The sequence below is a fragment of the Mya arenaria genome, chromosome 11 (assembly GCF_026914265.1).
Source record: "Mya arenaria isolate MELC-2E11 chromosome 11, ASM2691426v1".
In the NCBI taxonomy this organism is placed as follows: Eukaryota; Metazoa; Mollusca; class Bivalvia; order Myida; family Myidae; genus Mya; species Mya arenaria.
The window spans coordinates 41,136,902-41,158,149 of NC_069132.1; the positions used below are offsets into that span (position 1 = coordinate 41,136,902).

At 34.5% G+C, this 21,248-nt stretch overlaps 1 protein-coding gene across 1 annotated transcript in view; it reads left to right on the top strand.

The window, feature by feature from the left end:
* LOC128207463 (protein phosphatase 1 regulatory subunit 37-like) overlaps positions 1–21,248 on the top strand; it is a 37,916-nt gene that overhangs the window by 2,439 nt on the left and 14,229 nt on the right. Inside the window, exons 5-12 of the mRNA XM_052910396.1 lie at positions 8,996–9,115; positions 9,993–10,143; positions 12,687–12,832; positions 13,291–13,416; positions 14,386–14,524; positions 15,976–16,037; positions 16,961–17,065; positions 18,272–20,280. Coding sequence (XP_052766356.1) covers positions 8,996–9,115; positions 9,993–10,143; positions 12,687–12,832; positions 13,291–13,416; positions 14,386–14,524; positions 15,976–16,037; positions 16,961–17,065; positions 18,272–20,242 — 2,820 coding nt within the window. The 3' untranslated portion in view covers positions 20,243–20,280. The remainder of the gene's footprint in view (positions 1–8,995; positions 9,116–9,992; positions 10,144–12,686; positions 12,833–13,290; positions 13,417–14,385; positions 14,525–15,975; positions 16,038–16,960; positions 17,066–18,271; positions 20,281–21,248) is intronic.

The following is a 21,248-nucleotide window of genomic DNA, read 5'->3' on the forward strand; positions in this document are numbered from 1 at the left end:
AGACTCGAAAATTGTAAAGTGACACTCTTTATTCAAAATCAGTACATACCTACGTATAACAAACATAAGTTTAAAATGATAACACTTTAACTACTTACTAAATAATGCATTTATGGAAAATATTATTTACTGATAACAAGATTGAAGCCTTGTATTTAATAGCTGAAAAAGCAAAAATATTAAATGATTGGTGAGTGCTAAAAGATTTAGTGTGATCTGCTAGCGTCATAAGGTAGAGTTACCGTGTTTTCTGCACCTTTCTTTAAAATTAAACTCGCTATCCTTCATAAGAATCATGGTTTTAATGATTTATTTATCCTTTTTGGTATATTTAAACAGATTTTATTAATTACGGTCAATTTTTTTGGAGTAAGAGCGCATCTCTAAACCTTGGCCTTTACACAAAAGTTCAAGATATTCATAGCCCTCCGAAGTCATCCTATGAACACCAAGGTCAGAAACTCTCATGATTATATTGACTATGAAATTTGGTACTTATGTTTCAAGAGACGATACAAACATGAGTAGCTTTTCCCATGACTCTGGCAATAAAAATTGCTAAGTTATGACCCTTTGTAAAACTGGGGAAAATATGGACAAGTTATGGTGTTTGCATTGTAGGGCTATTTACTTGGTGTACGCGACTGCTCAAGAAAAATCTATAATGTACTTCTAAAGTTCTTTCATCATGAGATTTAATTATTTTATAGACAGAGTTTCCAATATTTGCCTAAATAGGATAGACATATTGTATTAGGTCATTTAATTGATGAATGAACATTACTGGCATTTATCTTCAAAGGAAAGACCCCAAAATGAAAGGATAAAATCAGTATAAAAAATACATTGTTTGTTTGGTGTCCTTCTTAAATTGAGATTATTTGTTAAGTCCATGTTTTGTCAAACGTTGGATCTGTTGTGAACACTGGACCTTGATGAGAGACTTAATTTCAACTTGATTATTCTTACATCAGTGTTTCTTCCCCTTTTTTAATGAAATGGTGGTGATACTTTGATAGCAGAAAAATAGCATCGTTACGGCAAAAAAGGGAAAACTTGTAACGTGTACATCTTGTTAATGTTTTAAAACTGTTGACCGAACAAACGTATCCACAATTTATTGCTTCATTTGCTAAGTCTTAATAGGGACAATGCTAAATAAATAAATACAAAAATAATGAGATTTTTTTTACCTGGGTAGTGGAAAAATATGTGCTTTTTCAGGAGGAAAATTTTGCTGAAAAAACCCCCCACTGTACATTGGCAAGTCTTTTTCAGGACTTAAAGTTAAAACGGATTACTGATTATCGACATATATTCATGTCTCAAGCCCTTTGTCTAATTTGCGTTTTTATGTCAGAATTGGAAAATCGCAAGAAAGATGTGTGAAAACTGTCTAGCAAATGAGCCTGTTGGAAAATTAATGGCACTTCTTCACATAATGACTGCTGTCTTCACATTTAAGCCTACCTCATTGCATCTTTAGACTGACTAACTAAAATTTTACATACACATTTGGTTTCCCAGGCTGTCTTCATTATGTCGGTTTGGGATGGGTTCCTTAAGCAGAATTTTGCCTGCAATAGGGAAATTTGAGTAAGCATTAATGATATTTGTTGTGCGTATAATTATGTATAGATGTGTATTGTTGTGTGATATGAATAAAAGGAATAACTGAGTTCTAGTGAGATTATTGCTGAAGAAAAAAGCCTCCATTTTGTCTGGGTTTTTTTGGTCAGATTTTTTGCTTATCTGCTGCCAATGGTATAAAACTTGGATAAGTTGTACACAGGTTATCTTCCAGTTAGTTTGAACAATTTTTAATTGATATGTGATTGGTTAATAGAAATTATTGGATAAATATTGACCAATCAGTAAACATTTTGGCTGACTTTGACCAATCCACAGAAATATCCAGCTTTATACAAATGGCTCCGATTGTTGTTTTAAAAAAATCAATAAAAGTATTGTCAAAGCCTTGGTGTTGTCATCATCCTTGTAATGGTAATGCTCAAACTTTTACCTTGGCCTTATCTCAAACACCCATTCAAAATGTTCAAACTTGTGCCTAAAAAATGCATTTGGTTTGGGTGACCCTACCCTACCTAGGAAAGTGGCACCGGCCCTTCCGTTTTTATAGTCATTTGGGGGAAAAAATGCAATGTTTTCCTGTGGAGTGTTCATTGAAATTTCATTTACATATTGTATGTAGCAAATCTGCATAAAGTTATATAACTTATGATAGAAGAATGTCATTAATTTGAACAAAATTTACACTCTCTTAGGCAGACATGAGAAAGTTTATTTCTTTATATATAGTTTTAGCAAGGATTTAATATAGTTTTAGCAAGGATTTAATAAGCAAGGGTGCTGCAAAAAAGAGCAGGGAGCTGCAAAGAAGGAGCAGGGGGAGATTTATTTTGTGTGTGTTGTTATATGAAGTTTAAAACCTCCAAAGCTTTATTCTGAAGATAACTTTAACACCATTCTGCAATGATGACAATTACCTTCCTATATAGAAAGCCTAATAACAAATAAATAAAAAAAGCCTACCTACCATACCTGTTTTTGAAAGGATGTTACCCTAACCAAACCATTATTTGGCCTTGGTAAACATAATCTTAGAGACAGAACACCCACATATAGCATGGCCTATAACTCTGACTTAATAATTGATGAGTAATGACAACAAAACAGACAAGCGTTGCCCTTCACTTCATGACGTATTTTTTGTGACTGTTTAACCATGAATAGGACATCCTGAAAGTGTTTTATGCAATAAAATTGGGGAAAATATTTTTAAGATAGGAAATGGGACCGAGAGCACAGTAGAATGAGTTGATGATCTCACTGAAGTGACATAGAGGGCCGATTGTTCAGAAATTTGTTAAAGTTAACGAGGTTGTTAACATCATCATTGTTAACTTTCAAATCATTACTCATCTGGAAGTTTCATGAAGACACATGTTATCAATTTTATTTCTAAGAAGATTTGAGACAGCTGTTTCAGCTGTACTTGTTTATATGTAAATATGTGAGCACATTATCAAAATTTCTCACGTTTGAAAATTAACAATAATGTCGTTAATCTAGTTGTTTACCTTAACAAAGTGCTGATCAATTAGCCCATATACTAAAAGTGGCTGCAAGTTTGTAGCAATAAGCATAAAGACATACCATTCATCTATGAGAACAACAATTATTCAGAAAAACAAATATTCCTAAAGAACAGGGTATGACTTGTCTACTAATTTCTGCAGATGAGATCTAACGGCTCCAATGACCCAAAATTAAAAAAAAAATTACTGATTAAAAAAAACAACATGTTTCTTTTGTTTGTTTCCTTTTTTGTTGTGAGTATTCTATTCTTCTAATAAGCCAGTTTTGCTTCTGTGGCAGGGGGCTTCACCCCCTTTGACCCCCATTAGAGCCCTAAAGCCCCCGCAAAACCCGTCACCGAAATAGTTTCAGCTTCTCAGCATCTGGGTCAATCACATCTCTGAACGAATATTGTAAAATAGTTTTTTTGTGCACACTGTATAAATGAGTAGGAATCCAAGCATTCGGTACTGAATTGGTATCAATGTTATATCAGTAATTAAGGTCAGTTATGACAGCTATTTTAAAAGGCACTGTGTATAACCAGGATTCTGTGGTTATGAAGTTTTGTCAACAACAGTTTATCTTAGATTTGAAGAACTTGGAACAAAATTTAGTGTTGCATGGAATGAAGATTTCTGAGGTATCTTATAAGTTTCAAAGACATTTCAGACAGAGGGGAACACATGAACTTACAGCCCAATGCTTAAAGGGCCAAGAAATGATATTATGTGATTAGGATTTTATCTTGTCCAAAAACAGGTAGGGTTTGTAGGCTTGTTTTTTTATTAGGCTTTATGTAAAAAGTTATTGTCATCTTTGGGAAATGGCTTTAAAGTAATTTTTCGTTTAATACTTTTTTTACTACCTATTAAAACATACACACACATTTATTAACCAGGTTTTCACATAGTGAAACCTGGTTATTAGAATGACGAATGCCGTTGTGTTCGGGTGGGCGGCTGGGCGGCGTCAATCTCACCTATGGAACTGAATAACTTTAGTTAGGGTTGACACATCTTGACCCAACTTGGTATAAAGGAAGAGTTTATGGAAACCTTTCATGGGATTGCGTTTGGGGTCCCTAGGGTCAAGGTCAAGGTCACTGTTACTAAAAATAGAAAAAAACGGTTGAAACTGAATAACTTTAGTTAGAGTTGACATATATCTTATTTTCTTTTTCTTTTGAACCAACAGACTATAAAAACTGTAGGGTCAGCACCAATTTTGTAGGTAGGGTTGAGTGACTCAAACCAGATGTAGCTTTTTTAGGACTTTTAGTAAAAACAACCTGTATGCAGCTCATTGGAAGTCGTTAAGACAGGGTGAATGGTAATAGTTTTCCTGAACATTCCCATTCATTCTTGTTTCCCATGGGACTTTCTGGAAAATGCAAATAGAAAAAATGTACACGCTAACTTCTCTGACAACTGATGTGTTTGTTCATGACTTAAAGCTCTTCTGAGTAACTGATAAACATAACATCTGAATGAAAATTCTTACGCTTAGATGCAGAGGTTTTTAACCCTTAGGCTGCTGATGGCGATTTTAAGGGCTTTGCAAACAGCTTGGAACCAGACCAGATGCCGAGTAACTCGGCGCCTGGTCAGGTTCCAAGCTGTTTGCCGCTCAGTCAGTATATCCCCAAAGTTTTAAGTAAATTGAAAGAAATTTAGAATAAACCAGATGACTTTTTTGAGCAGACGACAATTTACCCAGCATGCAAAGGGTTAAAATGGATGTTTTTTTTTCCATATTCTCAGATAATCATCAGCGATTACCAAATGCCTTTTCAATGAATTGGGCATTTTTAATTTTATTTGGGTTTTTGTCAAATGTGAATTGGGTTTTCTTTAATTTGTACATAATTTTCAACAGATTGATCTGGTTTTTATTTACTTTTTTTGTACTTTTTGTTGCCTTATGATTCAGAAAAAAAGAAAGTGCCAAAATAATTTGGGTAAATACCCCGAAAAGCAGCCTATCTGTTCCTCTTCATCATTTTATGTTTGATTATTTTAATTTGGCTAATGAATTTTTTGTGTGAAACTACTGTTTACTTAATTTGTAGTAACATTTAAAGGGACTGCACACCAGGTGGTCCCAAAGTTCTACATTAATGATAAATAACAACGGTACAAGTTGTATAAAGCACATAAATAGTTCACATAAATAGTTAATTGCAATACTGTTTTAAGTTACAGTGTTCGAAATTCGCGGTAGCCCGATAGCCCGAGGCTACCAAATTTCAGCTGGGGCTACCGATTTTCCACAGAAACTAGCCCGACCGGGCTACCGTTTTTTCCTTGTGATTTTAAAAAAAAACACCTGCCAATTAAACGTGTTACGCATCGTGTTTATACGTAAAGCCTTATTATTCAAGAATGCGTCCTTCAAGGCGACTGGAGTGACAACGGCGTAGTCGGATTCGCCGAAATTTACGATGATAAAAAAGCTAATTGCTCTGCTATTCAGGGCTCAAGCCATGTGCTCAATGTTTGTTTATTTAATCAATTAATATAAACACATGTCAAAATTAATTGACGCCCAAAGTGACAAGTAATTATCGATCAGTTTCTAACCAGCAACAGTCAAACTCTATGACGTCATTTAAACTCCGCCCATTATGTAAATTAACGGATAAAGTCGGCAGTTTTATACAACGATGGCTATGAAAATCAACAATGCTTAAATAGCAATATTAACATTGATATTTTGTTTACTTCATTTAAATTTATTTTATTTGTTAGCTAAAATAAAAAGAAAGATATTTAAGTTTTTAATGCGAACAGAACATAATCATTCTACAAAAGTTGTCTGAAATGCGGAGGAAACAGGTGCCCGCTTACTTCCTGACAAATTTAATCAAAGTGAAAGGAGAACTGTCGGATATACTTAACTCATTGTCTGTGTACAGTACAGTAGGGTTCTACATGTTGTATTTTATACCTTTGAATAGCTTTGCCATTACTTTTTAAAGAACAATTATAGGAATATTGGCAATATGAACATCCATATATTTTTGTTGTTACTTCTGAAACTTGAAAGTGAAACTGAAAGTTGAAAAGAGAAAAATGTCATTGCACAATCGCTGGTGCATATCGGATTTGACAAGGATGCATTGGATAACAGAACTTACAGTACATGCATAACTCTTTCCATTAAATAAATGATATGTTCAGAAAATATTTTTCTCTTTTTTCTCGTAATACCTTTTTGAAAACTTTATTAGTTACTGAACTTTTGATGACTACACTAATATAAGTATGACTATAATTTATTATTGACACATTGTTCAGATTGGGGAGCATTTATTGAAACTATATGAGCGTGCTAGATTAGATGATCGGACTCGTTGCGGAATCGTAATTAAACTTCCAAAAATTATTCCGAACGAGTGAAATTTTTAAGTGTTTAAGTTTGGGCTAGTGAAATTGGTTTCGGGCTAGTAAAATTTCCTATCTGGTAGCCCGAATGGGCTAGTGGATTAAGTTATCAATAAACAACAATTAAATTATTTGTCTTTGACGCGAAATGTATAACAACAGCAGCTGCATTATTATACTTAAATACACCTGAAATATTTCAAACATGTATAATGAGATGAACAAGACTGTCATCGCAACAGTTTGTACTTTAAAAACAGTAGTGTCGGCGTCTTTAAGTCAGTAGGGTCGGATTACATGAACCAAATGTATTTTATTTGGACCTCAAAGAAGCAGAAATTGCTTATGCACTTAAGCTACGGTTCCTCCGATCTCCACAACTAAACAAACTGTATAAACATATAACATAACGTGAATGATCCTGGAGTTTTGTCTGTTGATCAACTCAGATAATTGAACCAATGTTGACATCAGTTAATTCTGTGCACTTAAAATATTACCCTTTGAAGAAAAGCAAAACATTTTTTAGTTACTGTGAAATCATTAATGTTCGTGGGCATGAAATTTCGTGGTTTGCCGAAAAAAAACAATTTCGTGGGTACTTGAATTCGTGGATTTTCCTTTTTGAAAAAAAAATGAAATCGAAGATGCGATCGTCCTAGATCGTCTGCATAATATCCACGCGCTGGCCCGTGATTTCCGTCTTCTATGTCACTCGGTTTATGACACTCGCCAATGTGGTACGACATAGCAATTAGTGCATATAACCATGTCACTTATCGATTTAATTGGGAATAAAGGTAATAAAAGAAGATGTATCCTGATCATAAATAAAGATAGGGGAAGCCATTGTATGCCAATTAAGAATTTTGCAAACTGTGAAAACACCGAAACGTTGCGTATATTGTCACGTTCGGTGCTTAGTAACCTTCGATGTACTAGTAATCGATTAATTATTTCATTAAATAAAAAAATCGAGTATGGACACTCATCACGCACATCTTGTAAACTTGGAGATTTTCATTAACAGCGCACATTTAAACACGTGCTTATAACTGTCATTTGGTTCATAAAACACATTTAATTGATTTGGTTCATTATTTGTTAAAGGCAGTTATTATATATTAACAGAATAATGATCGTAAGTTATACAGTGAGACAGGTGTTAACACTGTATACTGCGACCTCTGTAAATAATATACTAGAGTATGTACGTAACAAGGCAATTGAAAAAGTGAATAAAGGGTTTATATTTCGTGGGATCTTGAATTCGTGGATCACCCAACCCACGAAAACCACGAACATTAATGCCCCACGAACATTAATGATTTCACAGTATTCAATTAGTGGTCCAAATTAGTACAAGCCTACAAGCCCTTTACTGGTAAATTGCTTTCCCGGCTTGTTCAAATACTCAATTTTATATAGCAGGGCTTGTCGACTTTCATCCTTAAGTGTAATTATTGGTGACTGAGTCTTTACCGTAATGAAGTGTCGCCTGTACTGTAGTTTTTTTTATTACCGTATAAGGTCTAAAAGTAGCTCTATGAAGCATTATAAGTAACAATTTAGCAAGCTTTTGTTTCACAAAAAACAATGAATGTCTTTATATAGAGTATGGTAGAACATTTTGAATGGAATCAGGTTTTGAGAGAGAATGACTACAAATAGATAAATATTTTTTTTACTTTTTCCTGACATTTAATACCTATAATTAGTGTCAGAATTTGCAGAAAACTAATTTCAGACTAGCTGATTGATGAATGTGGCTTCAGTTACATTCCGATCAATATTTTCAATGCCATTTATTATAGCACTGGTGGCTTTTCAAGGAATTCAGGCATTGTCTTGGGGTCGTGGGTGATGTCATTGTGAAAAATCTTGGCCATACCAGGCAATTTAAAAAAACATATGAAATTTGATATGCATTTTGCCAGACAAAATGCTCAAAGATGCACTCTAACTCCCAAATATGAAGTACTTCAATTAATAATGAAATTTTAATTTACTGAAAAGGATTAAATAAATATCAAAAACAATGGTTCTTATGAACTATACCGTGTTTAATATAAAAGAGAGGTGCAGAAAACACAGTATTTCTACCTTATGAGAAGATAGTTGATCACTGTAAATCTTTTAGGACCCACCAGTCATTTAATATGTGTGCGTGTTCAGCTATTAATAACACGGTAATATAAAATCTAGTTATCAAAGTAATTAATATTTTCCATTATTGCATTATTTAGTAAGTAGTTAAATGTTTATCACTCCAAACTTCTGTTTTATTATACATGTATGTATTGATTTTAAAAATGAGTGTCACTTTAAGCTTGTTACATGTAAGATTTTTTGAGAAATTGGACCCAAAGTTGGTCAAAGCAATTCATTGGATTAAACAACCATGTACTAGGCACTATTGATTGACGAAAACCTTCTTCTTTATTGGTCAATTAATTGATTGAACGGCAACCAGCATCGCGTTAATTATACATGACTTTTGTCTGTTTTAGATGGCTGTGGCGATATTTGAGATGGTGGAGTACTACGAGTCCGCGAGTAAGCTCAACATATCTTTCAACAAGGGCATAGGGCCCCGTGGTTGGCAATCCTGCTCAAAACTTGTCAGAAAGGTGCAATTTCTATTGTCTATTTATCTGTTATAAATTAATTAATCCATTTTAACTTAAGCACTTTAACTCGCATCAATTTTATTAAGTAAAACTTGTATATAATTATGTTCTATGTTTGCAGATTGTGTTTAAAAGTTGAAATATTTAACATTTTTAATTTTATCCGTATTATTAAATCGTATGTTGTGGATTTGTTCCTGCATACATATTACATGTATACATGCATGCTGGGGTCGTATTTGCAATAATAAAATGAAAACTAGAGGGATAAGCCCAGTAGTCAAAATTCAAAAATAAACCCTGTTTTCAGGCACAAGGCAAGAGCCCAAACACATTTTACTGAGAAATTTCAACTTAAGTATCTAATATTCAAACTTTGGACTATTGAATTTTTATTAGTTGAAGTCCTCTTTACTTTCTTATTCATGTTAAATAAACCATCATCTTGAATTTTCATAATTTTGGTGTTGTTGTTTTTTTAAATCAACTGAGAAAGAAGGCAATTTTTGAAGGTTTTTCATGACTATGGTTCCAGATATATAATATGGTCTATGATAATATTTGAACCCAGTGATCCAAATAAACACAAGCCCTGCACTTGTAAAATGCTTTTTGGGCATTCTCAAATTCTTGATTTTATAATGCAGGGCTTGTGGATTTTTTAAGAACTTAATTGTGTAAGAATTTCGTGCTTCTTTATCCAAAAGTTTAATTTTAATGACTGTGAACCATGCAGATCTATTTCAACACTGATGATATCTGATATAATATAGATTTATTTCAACAGTCATTGTTTTATATCAAAGTTTGTTTCACAATGACATTAAGTTCAAACAAAGTTAATGCATTTTAAAACATTAAACGTTTCTCCATACAGACACCGTGCCTGACGTTCGTTGATGCGCGGAGCTGCGATTTAAATGAAAGAGTGATCCCAATATTTGGACGGGCCCTGAGAATGGGCTGTTTTCTGCAGAGGCTGCATCTGCAGAGCGCAAACCTTGCAGGAAGGGCCCTCGTTATACTGGGTAAGATCAAGCTGTCAGGTGTTGCATTGCAACATATCGCTAAATTTGTTATTCCTAATTGAAGGATTTTGTTGAATGATACATTTATTATAGCTGCACTCTCACAGATTGAAAGTTTTGACAACTTTTTTTATTTTTTTGTCGTGGAACGAATTTATGCGAAGATGATGTAAACCAATCATATAAAACTGCTGATAAAAAAAATCACAGATTTTATATTTTAGTTCAAAAATTGATGTTTTGTGCATTTTTCTTAAAACGTAAGTAATGCTTTTGGCCATAAAACATTAATTTTTGAACGGAAATATGAAAATTTGCAATCTGATTTTTTTGTCACCAGTCTTTCATCACTGGTTTGCAGAATGATATATTAGCACAAATTTCTCATTCCTAGGCAAAAAATAAAGAGGTTGTAAAAATGGTAAATCTGTGAGAGTGCAGCTTCAAAGCTGTTCAATAGTAGGCAAGAATACTGTTAGATTAATCTTGTTTACAGTGGTTGTACTCCGGTTAACTTCAACTCAAGTGATTCATCGCTTTATAAAATGTGCAGCAGTGCATTTAAATATATCAACCAATTGTTTACAAATAAAAGCTCTCATATTGAATTGCAATGTGAAATCAGGTTTTTATAATGTTAAAAAAACTTTAACATGTATAATCCTCCATTCCTTATCCCCCCCGGCGGGATATAACATAAAATAATTGCATCTTGCATGCATTTGGATGATATATAAGACCATATCTAACAGGGGCATAGCTAGGCCTAAAAAAACTAGTAGGCCAGATGGTTCTAGGTGAGTTCGGGGGATACCCATGCCAAAGATTTTCTTTCTAAATTAGAAGCAAAATAGTGCAATTTGGGAGCATTCCAAGAGAAACACAATAGGCACAATTACATCCATTTTATATGCACATTGCACAAACTTGAAATAAATGCAATGAGTACAGTAAAATCAAGCAATACACACAGCAAATAATATAAATAAACACCAGACTTCATTTTGTTACATTAACGTTATATACAACTTTTGAGTTGTTATGAGTTTTTATTGCATTTTGGGTTTATTTGAAATTTGTCATTTTTCAAAAAAAGTGGAGGCCCCAACCTACAAGGCCTATATGTAGCTACGCCACTGTCTAAAGACGCATTATTATATTGTGTAGCATAGATCATATGGTGTGATTAAATTGTCAATGCACTTCAATACTGTAGGTACATTAGCTCTTACCATATCAAGTTACTGTTTAGGTGGAAAGTTTAGTTAGGCCTAAAAAACATTAATACATTTGGTTCCGGTTACCCGACCCTACCTACGAAAAATGCCCTGACCCTACTGTTTTTACTGTCAGTTGGTAAAAAACCCCACAAAACTCACAAAAACAAACATTAACACTATTTTCGAATGACGATAATAATGTTCTTACATTAAGCTGTAAAAAAAAAAGCCTACCTACCTGACCTGTTTTTGAAAATGATGCAACCCTAACCGAACCATTTCTTTTTGGCCTAACATTGTGATGTTACTTGATGCACTGTGTGCTATTTTACTAGCTGTGAAGTTTTGTGGTTCATGTATTATAATTAAATACATTTGAAGCCTACGGCATCAAATGCAGATACATCTTGCTACTTGATACTTGCTTAGTTAAAAAGGAAAAAAGCTAAATATCATTAACAAAAATCTGACTGTTTTTATTTTTTCGGTTTATATTATTCATCTGTTGATTAATATGTCTACACACACACCAGTCACCAGTTGTTAATCAAAGAAGCTGTTTACAAATAATAGCATTATATTTTGTAAATGAAGTATAGCACGTTTACACTCAATGGATGAAAAGAAAAAGCTAAGACAAATAATTACATAAGCACACAGTTAAGTGACGGATTTTTTTTTTTTTCATCTTTTTAAATTTACTTACTTACTTTGGGCCATAAAGATAAAATGGTTTGGTTAGGGTTACATCCTTTTCAAAAAGAGGTAGGGTAGGTGGTCACATCCATTTTAAAAAAAGGTAGGGTAGGTAGGTTTTAAAAAAAAAGGCTTTAAATAAGAACATTATTGATATCATTAGAGAAAATATTAAAATGTTCAAGATGAAGCTTTAAAAGTGTTCAACTACATATAAAAACACATACTTAAGAAAAAAAAAAAAAAAATCCAACTGACTTTAAAAATGGTAGGGTTGGCACCTTTTTCTTAGGTATCGTTGGGTATTCCGAACCAATGTATTTTTTTAGGCCTTGACATGATGGTCCTTCCAGTTGCCACCCAGGAGATGAACTAGATCTTGAAGGAGCTGTGTATTGAGATAATAAGTTCACAACAATTGTCAGTTCCGGACAGTCAGCCTTGGTTTAACAATATGTGCAACACATGATGAATGTCTGACTTGGCGTTTTTTTTCTTTTAAGTTACAGCCTGAAGATGAACGAGGTCTTGAAGGAGCTGTTTATTGGGAATAACAAGTTCACGGCGACAGATGGGGTCCAGATAGTCAGCCTCAGATGTCTAATTTTGCCTTTATTTTCTTTTAAGTTGCGGCCTTGAAAATGAACGAGGTCTTGAAGGAGCTGTTTATCGGGGATAACAAGTTCACGGCGACGGACGGGGTCCAGATTGGTAACCTGCTCAAGTATAACCATAAACTGGAGCTCCTTGATCTCAGAAACAACCATCTACAGGTTGGAATATGTACTTATATACAGTCTTAATATTGTCAACGTGCAAGCATATATGAGCGCACATCAAGCAAGTTCTTATTTACTCGTAGTTTGAAGATCACTGCACAGAAGTTTTCAAAACATTCTGTCCGAGTAATTATTGGTAAGGCGTTTAAACCTTTATTTTTTATGTCAGCCATTAGTCACACTCCTGCTTGACGTGTGTGTCTACTGATCTCTTAGTGGGTAATTGCATTTAGACAATATTGAAGGTAAGTTTTGTCTTTGTTTATTGTCATTTCCAAACAAAAGAAGTATTTGATTATCTTACGCATTTAGTTCTATGAATGCAGGAGGGTACACATGCTGGTCTCCATGAAGGCAGAAGGGTCCTAACGAAAAAGGACAGGGTACAGCACCCTTGAACTCTTTGGCTAAATCCCAATACATAGAAGTAACACAGTTATCTTCCCTTACAGGATGTTGGAGTGGGTCATGTATGTGACGGGCTGGCAGAGCAATGTCTCGACTCCGGTCTTCTTACCCTTGTGCTCTGGAATAACCAAGTCACCTTCCAGGCCATGAACGCCATCAACAAGGCACTCGTATGTTAACATTTTGAAGTACAGCTTGTAATATTGTTAGGGCATCCACAACCCAAGTTATTAAATCTATACACAAGCATTTTAACATATGTATATCATTTCAATCAAGATGGAAGCAGCTGACATGACAAAATATTTGTACCATGTTGTCAAGGACATCGTTTTATAACTAGAGTGCAGGTATACGTGAATAGCATTTAAATTTATCAGCATGCTAGTTACTGAACAGTTAAGCTCCACCTACTTTTTACCATTCCAATGTTTAGATAAAAACAAAGGAAATGTACACTCTCAAATATGGTACAGTAGACATTGTAAATGAATATAGTGTTGCCATGGTGGCTGTTACAATAAAGATTAGTCGTTAATGGAAAGTATATTAGGGTCATAGTTTAATGATTATTAGGTACATATTTGTGTGAATTGAAATTTAGCCAGTATTTTAAATGAACGCAGAGTTGAGGAAATAATTGTTTTAATTGTGTTGCAATTTGTGACGTTTATACAGATTTAACATGATTTAAGTTGCAACTTTAATCCATTTGAAACAGCCCCCACAACTTTTACCTAATGCAATAGATCTGTATCATGTCAATTAGCTTTGTAGGTTTCTGGATAAAAACTTAAGGAATAATTTCGGGGAATCATCAAAACATAAAAATTGAACAGGGTTTTTTTCAGATTGGGATTCATGTGCTGTTAAGACTAATTTTGGAAATTCCCAATTTTCTTCCAAATTATAAAAAACTTGAAAAACTTTGCTTGAAGAATAAGATGGCAAACATGAAAGACTGTAAGGGTGGCTCTTTGACCCAAACATTACTTTGGATCAATCTTTGGCTGGTAAATACTCTCACCCTTCAATAATTCTTCAGCTGAAGCCCTTCATGTATTGAAGGTGCTTCTCAATTCCAAGCGTCTAATAACTGGATAATATTAAAAAAAAGTATGGTACATGCATTATTTCAGACGACAGCGGAACACCTAGAAACGTTAAATCTAGGCCACAACCCAATCACCAATGAGGGCATCCACATACTGAAGGACGGGCTTCTGAAAACCAAGCTGCTAAAGCTTGGGCTCTCGGGCACGAAGGTTTCATGTGAAGGTTTGCACATTTTTAAAGCTTGTTGGTTTTTTGTTACTTTTACAGTGTTGTAGTCCTCATGCAAATTTACATTGGCCATAACTTATAAACATTCAACAAATTTGAATGAAACTTGGTACACATGTTGCCAGAGACATTACGCATATGTATAGCAAGACCCATAACTCTGGCTGAAATTATTGTTCATTTATGCACCTATTCCACTGAAAAGACATTCAGGGTATTAAAATGTAACTTGGTCCACATGGTGCTTGAGACGTTTCACATATATCATGGCAAGAGCCATACTTCTAGCTGAAGTAATTGTTTGTTTATGCCCCTATTCCCCTGAAAAAACATTCAAGGTATTTAAATGAAACTTGATACACATGTTGCCAGAGACATTATGCATATGTATAGCAAGGCCCATAACTCTTGCTTGTATAATTGTTGATTTATTCACCTTGTAAGACTTAAAGACGAGTAATGGCATTCATACTGTGGTACTCTTGTTTATTTCATTCTTTGATAGAAATATTCGAAACTTAAAGGTTGCATTGGTTATGAACGTCAGAAATTCTCTCTTTTGTTTACTTTAGTTTTAATGAAAATGCTTGGTTTATCAATTCTACAGAAGTCAAAATAACAAGTTTTTGATTTAATGTTTTTAGTCAATTTAGTAAAATGGGTTTTTACTGTGGGGGAGTACTTCAATTAGTTTTTCTGGATTAAATGGTACCCAAACTAGGTCATAGACTTTTTAGATAACCTTGAATTTCTAAAAAAATGTTCTAGTCTTGAGGAATGAGAAATGAAGCCATTAATGTCTTGTTTTTTCATGATAATGTTTAGGATTAATCCTAAAATTTCTATTTCAAGCTTTCATCCAATTTGTTAAGTTTGCTTTTTGCTAGACATAAACAATGATAAAGAAATGGCTTAGAAAACAATTTCCACATGGTTAGTAGAAGAACCCTTAAAGATGCACTCCCACACTTCTCAATTTTCATTGTTTGTCTTAGAATCGGCTGATTATGGTATCATTGTTTTCAAATGAGTCATAATTTATACCTGGTAAGGCTAACACACAATACAAACATATCACAACTGTTTGGAAAACTACCAAAAACATCATTTTTCTTAAAACGTTGGGAACACTTTTAGCCATAAAACATAAAATTTCGAGCTTAAATATTAAAAACTGTGATCTGATCTTTTATCAGCAGTCTTATATCACTGGTATTTAGAAAAAAAATAAGCAAAATTTGGCTCAGTCTAAAACTAAAAATTAAAAAGTTGTTGAAATAGTCAATCTGTGAGAGCTTTTATCCTGCTTAAGTGAGCCTGATTTCTTCATTCTGTCTTTTCAGTATTTTCTGCATAGGGATTTCTGTCTGTCATAATCCCTGCTTTTATTCCACGTCGATTTATATCACGATAATTATTTAACCCCCTTATATTTTCCCTTTCAGGAGCTGTTGCCCTGGCTGAGGTTATAGCAGACAATAATAAGCTTGTCAGGGTCGACCTGCAGGTTGGGGCATTTATAATCTGGGGAAATAGCTTTGTTAAATAGTTCCTAAGTAAATGGTGTTACACTGGAAAACAAAAATGGTTTGTTCTTAAATGGACGAAAAAATTGTACAGTAAGGAAATTCAGTTGATTGTCAGAAATCAAGTTTAGATTTTAACTTATGAATTCAAATAAACTCAGTCTAAGATTTATTTTGTTTAAACATTATATTTTTTACAACGATTGTGAAAAAAAGTTGTGATAACTTATACTATGTCACTCTCATTGGCGTGATGTTGTGGGGGAAACTTGAGTACCCTGAGAAAACCCACTTGTCCAGCTTGGTGATCACAAACAAACTCAAATGTGCCAAGACTAGGAATTGAACCCGGGTCGCCTTGGTGAGATTTGAGTTTGCAAACCACTCCGCTAACTGTAAAATGATAAATTTGTTTTAAATTGTATCTCATTGCTTACAAGAACAAAACGATTTGAAAAACAATATTTTAGTTGATATGATGACCACAAAGTACTTCTTTTTTATAAGACTTGTTATGATGTAATAAGCATTCCGACATTTATTGAGACACAATACCTCACAAAAATTGAAAAGGTCACGCGAGCAAATTCAATGAAGTGCGCAATACTGATATTTACATTTAAAAAAAATATTCATTGCGATTTAACATTAGCAGTATCTACTGCAGTTGAGTTTTTCTAATTTCTTCTTAAAAGTGTAACCGACAACAAACATTTGTATAAAAGAATAGCTGATTTTTTGCAATGTCGTATATCATTTATTAAATGACGTTGCGACCATCCAATCGAAGGGCAATAGTGAAATAAACAATGACATCATAACTTCTTGCGTTTCTTACAATAAAATTATCAAGTTTTATTTTATACATAGGACTATACGAATGTAAATATTTGAACTTTTTAAGGAGAATGACATCAAAACTGCAGGCCTGATGGCGTTATCCTTGGCTCTCAAGGTGAACGAAACAATCACCCGGCTAGATGTGGATAGAGACACCAAGAAAGAATCAGTAAGATATTAAACCTTTTTGTTCTCATTTTTGTACGGAATAATCAAACTTCTGCCTTATTTGCAACATCTGATCTAGATTACTTGATTAAACCTTTGAATCGTATCACTTAACTTGAAGGAAAGAAGCCGGAGGGAAAATCTTTGTTTTAAAAACCAAAGCAAACTTCTTACACTTGGATGTGCTGTTTTGTTGCACCAAACAGTCTATGTGAATCTAGCTTGTTTTGAGGGTCATTTTGGTGTTGCCTGTTAAAGAATGGCACATCTATAGTGACTGGCATCCACATAATGTTTAAATGTCTTGCTGTAATGTCTTCAAACTTGATGTGAAGATGAGTCATGGTCAGTAAATGACCCCTACTGGTTTTACTGTCAGTAAGTGTAGGTCATGATCATATTTGATTTAAACAAGAAAAATGATGGGCGCTTCCTCAAGTCGACACATCCCATTCACAGAATTCTAGATTTTCTTATTTATGCGCCGGTTCATAGAACAGTACATATTATAATAGTTCCTGCAGTGGTCAAGTGCCTTATCTGATCAATATCTTTAGAAGCCTTTGCCTAAACATCACCAAATTTGTTCATAGTTAGAATTGACATAATATCTAGGACGGCTTCGATAACACAGTATTTTGCTTGAGTCACTAGAGAGTAATCACCTTGAATTATAGAAAATATCTGAAATAAGACTTGTCTGATCAGTAACTGTTGAAGCCTTTGTCCAATCATCACCAAATTTGGTCAGAATTATTATGGACATAATATCTTAGACAAGTTCGTTGCTCAGCAATTTTGTTTCAGTTACTCAAGAGTTATTGTCCTTTAATTTTTAAATTACGGTAAATCAGTCTTGTCCGATCAATTCCTTTAGAAAACCTTGTCCAATCATCTCCAAATTTGGTCAGAATGTGTATGGGCACAATATCTCCGACAGGTTCAATAACCAACTTTAGTTGTCTGTCACTCCAGAGTTATAACCATTCAATTGTCAGAATCTTAATTAACAGTGTCAGCTCTCTAATTTGGCTTTATGAACAACTGCTTCACACGAAACTTGGTGTCTTAAAATAAGAATGGGGGTATTTTGTGATGGTTGGTGCTTGGTTGTAGTACATTTTCACTTGTGCTTTGATATAATATTATAATGAAAATTTAAACGAAACTTGAATATCAAAATTGATATACTTGCCTTTGCTCCCAGGGTGTGAAAGACTATGCAGAACAACAGAAGAGATTACAAAAAGACATTGCTTCTTGCCTGGAGAGAAACCGTGACATTTTTCGCAAACTCGAAGATGAAAAACGTCTCCTGGAAGAGAAAAACCAGGAAAACGCCCGCAAGCTTGAAGAAGCTTCTGAAGACTTAACAGAATCCAGTGAATACATTCCATCTGGTGACACGATCCACAGACCAAAACTGTTATTTATTCCACAACCTATATATATACCTGAGCACGAATTGGATTCGCCTGTTTTAGGACAAAACTTTGAATTTGAGGAGTTCAATTTTGAATCCACTTCAGGCGTGACCAAACCCAAGCAATTGTCAGTACCCCAAGGGGCTGATTTGTTGAGTCCCCAGTACTGTGCAAACCCCAAAGCCACAGCCAAAAAGATTTTCTCAGTAACAAAAGTGACAAGCCCTCTTCAAGCTGCTCCATTGTCAAGCAATTCCACTGGATTACCAGGATTTAGTTTTTCTACACTGACTTCAGCAGTAAATAGTGTGATAAACTCACCCACCCAGGTCCACCCCCCAGTTGGGAGAAGGGGAGATGGGGAAACTCTCCCAGATTTCCCCCAGATATGCCCACCACTGGCTACAGTGGATGTACAGAGTCTCGGCACACCCATTCCAATAACAGTACCTCTAACCTCTGACGCGTCCAGTCCCAATTCACTTCAAAAAGTGATTGAGGAACAAACTCTAGTGACATACATTCAGCAGATTGTTGACGCTAAGAACATAACATCTGAACTTCCAAAAGTGGGTGATTCAAATGTTGTTGTTGATGCCGAGAACAAAACATCTGAACTTCCAAAAGTGGATGATTTAAATGTTGTGGAGACAGACAACGGTGTTTCTGAACTGAAAGGTAATTCAGGTCCTCCAAAAGTGGATGATCCACATTCTGTTGAGACGGTTGATGTAGTTTTGGAACCCAAAAGTAATTCTGATGCTGAAGATAATGTGTCAGAACTGAAAAAGAGTTCTGAAACTTTGTCAGAAGATTCTGTCAGTGAAGGTAATGAAACTGTTGAAAACTGTGATGTGGAAACAAGTGATAATCATGTGAAAGATGCAATTGAAACCAATGGTGATACTGTTGAATGTGATAATTCACGGCTGCCTGAAGACAATAATATTGAAGTTAAACCGGAGAGTAAAGAAGGTGTTGATTCGGTTAGTAGTGGTGCGAGTGGGGATGGTAGTGATTTAAAGGTTGAAACTGGTGTTCATAAGGAGGAAACTGTTAGTGTTAACGATGATGTTCCAATAGACCATCCTGATGATATTGATGATAAGGAAAACAATGGTTTATGTGTTAGTGTTAAAGATAATGTTCAAGTGGACCATCCTGATGATATTGATGATAAGGAAAACAGTGATTTATGTGTAGAAAAAACAAGTGTTGAAAATACTCAAAACATTACAGAAAGTTCTAACAACGCATGTTCAAGTGCAGATAATGAAGCTGGTTCTAATGTGTGGAATAATAATAGAAACATAGCAATGGGTTCTAGTCCACAAAATTTGTCCATTGTTGTCTGTGATGTTAAAATTCCAGAGGAAAATATATTGTCGGCAAAGAAAAATGATGAAACTTGTGATGATCAAAATGAAGATGTTGGTTTAAATGGTGATTTTGTCGACTGCTTTGACCAGTTTGAAGAGGCTGGTGATAAAGGTGTTGGGAATATCAAAGAAAATGATAAAAATAGTCTAGACTCAGAACCCTGGAACTCACTAAATGATTCCGATTTCTCTGACAATGTAAACGGTGGAATACCAGTACCTACTCCTGTGGGCAATAAACCTGACTTCCATACAAATCTTTCCTTCAATGGTCTACAACAGGAGCTGGCCAGTTTGATTGATGAAGAATCTTCGCTAGCCAATGGCTCGGTGAAATCGGGCAAATGCCAAGATGCAGAACCTGTGACGCATTGAAACCAATACATGTAGGATAAATAATAGCAATATTCATGGTAGGTTACATTATACTTGGAAGGTTACACTAGACTTGTTAGGTTGCAATATACCTGGAAGGTTACAATATACTAGGTAGGTTAAGTGGTGGTAGGAGTTATATCATCTTTTTATCATCTTATGTATTTGTTGATCCAAATAGTTGTTTATTGTGGCTTAACAACAGAAAATGTTAAAAATAGGTAAAAAATAATCCAGGCAGTAATCCAATCATTTATTAATGAAGCTATTTTGATGCATGTATGGTCTGGTCTGTTTGTGAAGCTAGTGTTTCTCAAAAAGTGTCGTATGGGCTCTTGCCTTGTGCCTCTAAACAGGTTTTATAATTGAATGTTTGACTAATGGGCTGTCGTTATCATGGTATTTTTAACAAAAACCATGTTATAAGAATGGGGATATTGTTAAGGAAGGCTGGGGGAGCGAAAGTCTAACATTGGATTACATCCTATAACTTAAGCTAGCATTGATGGATAGTAATGTAAGTTGTTGTGAAGGTAGCTTATGTTAAAGGGGCTGTACTCCGTATGATAAAATAACGAAAATAAAAAAGAAAATTGTCCAAAACTGACATAAACTTGGCATCGATGTGTACAATGCATTGAATTTACTAACTGAAGTTCCATATAGTTTGCAATTTATTTAAGTTTAGCAGTTATTCGTATTTTTTCATTAAAAAAGATTACTGGGTACCAGGTAGAATTCATTTCTTATGCGTGATTGGCTAGTCGGTGTTATCACGTGATATTACCGAGGTAGGTGTATAGCTTAAATATGTCACCAAATTAAGAGTAAGCCGTCGTAGCTCAGTGGATACGACGCTGGATTGCAATTTTGGGGACACGGTTTCGAACCCGGTCTCCGACCCAATTTTTTTTTTACATTTTGTTACTTTTCTTTACAATTATGATATCAAAGCTTAACACATTCTATTAGATAATGTCCTGAGTTGTTACAGAAAAAAAGAATT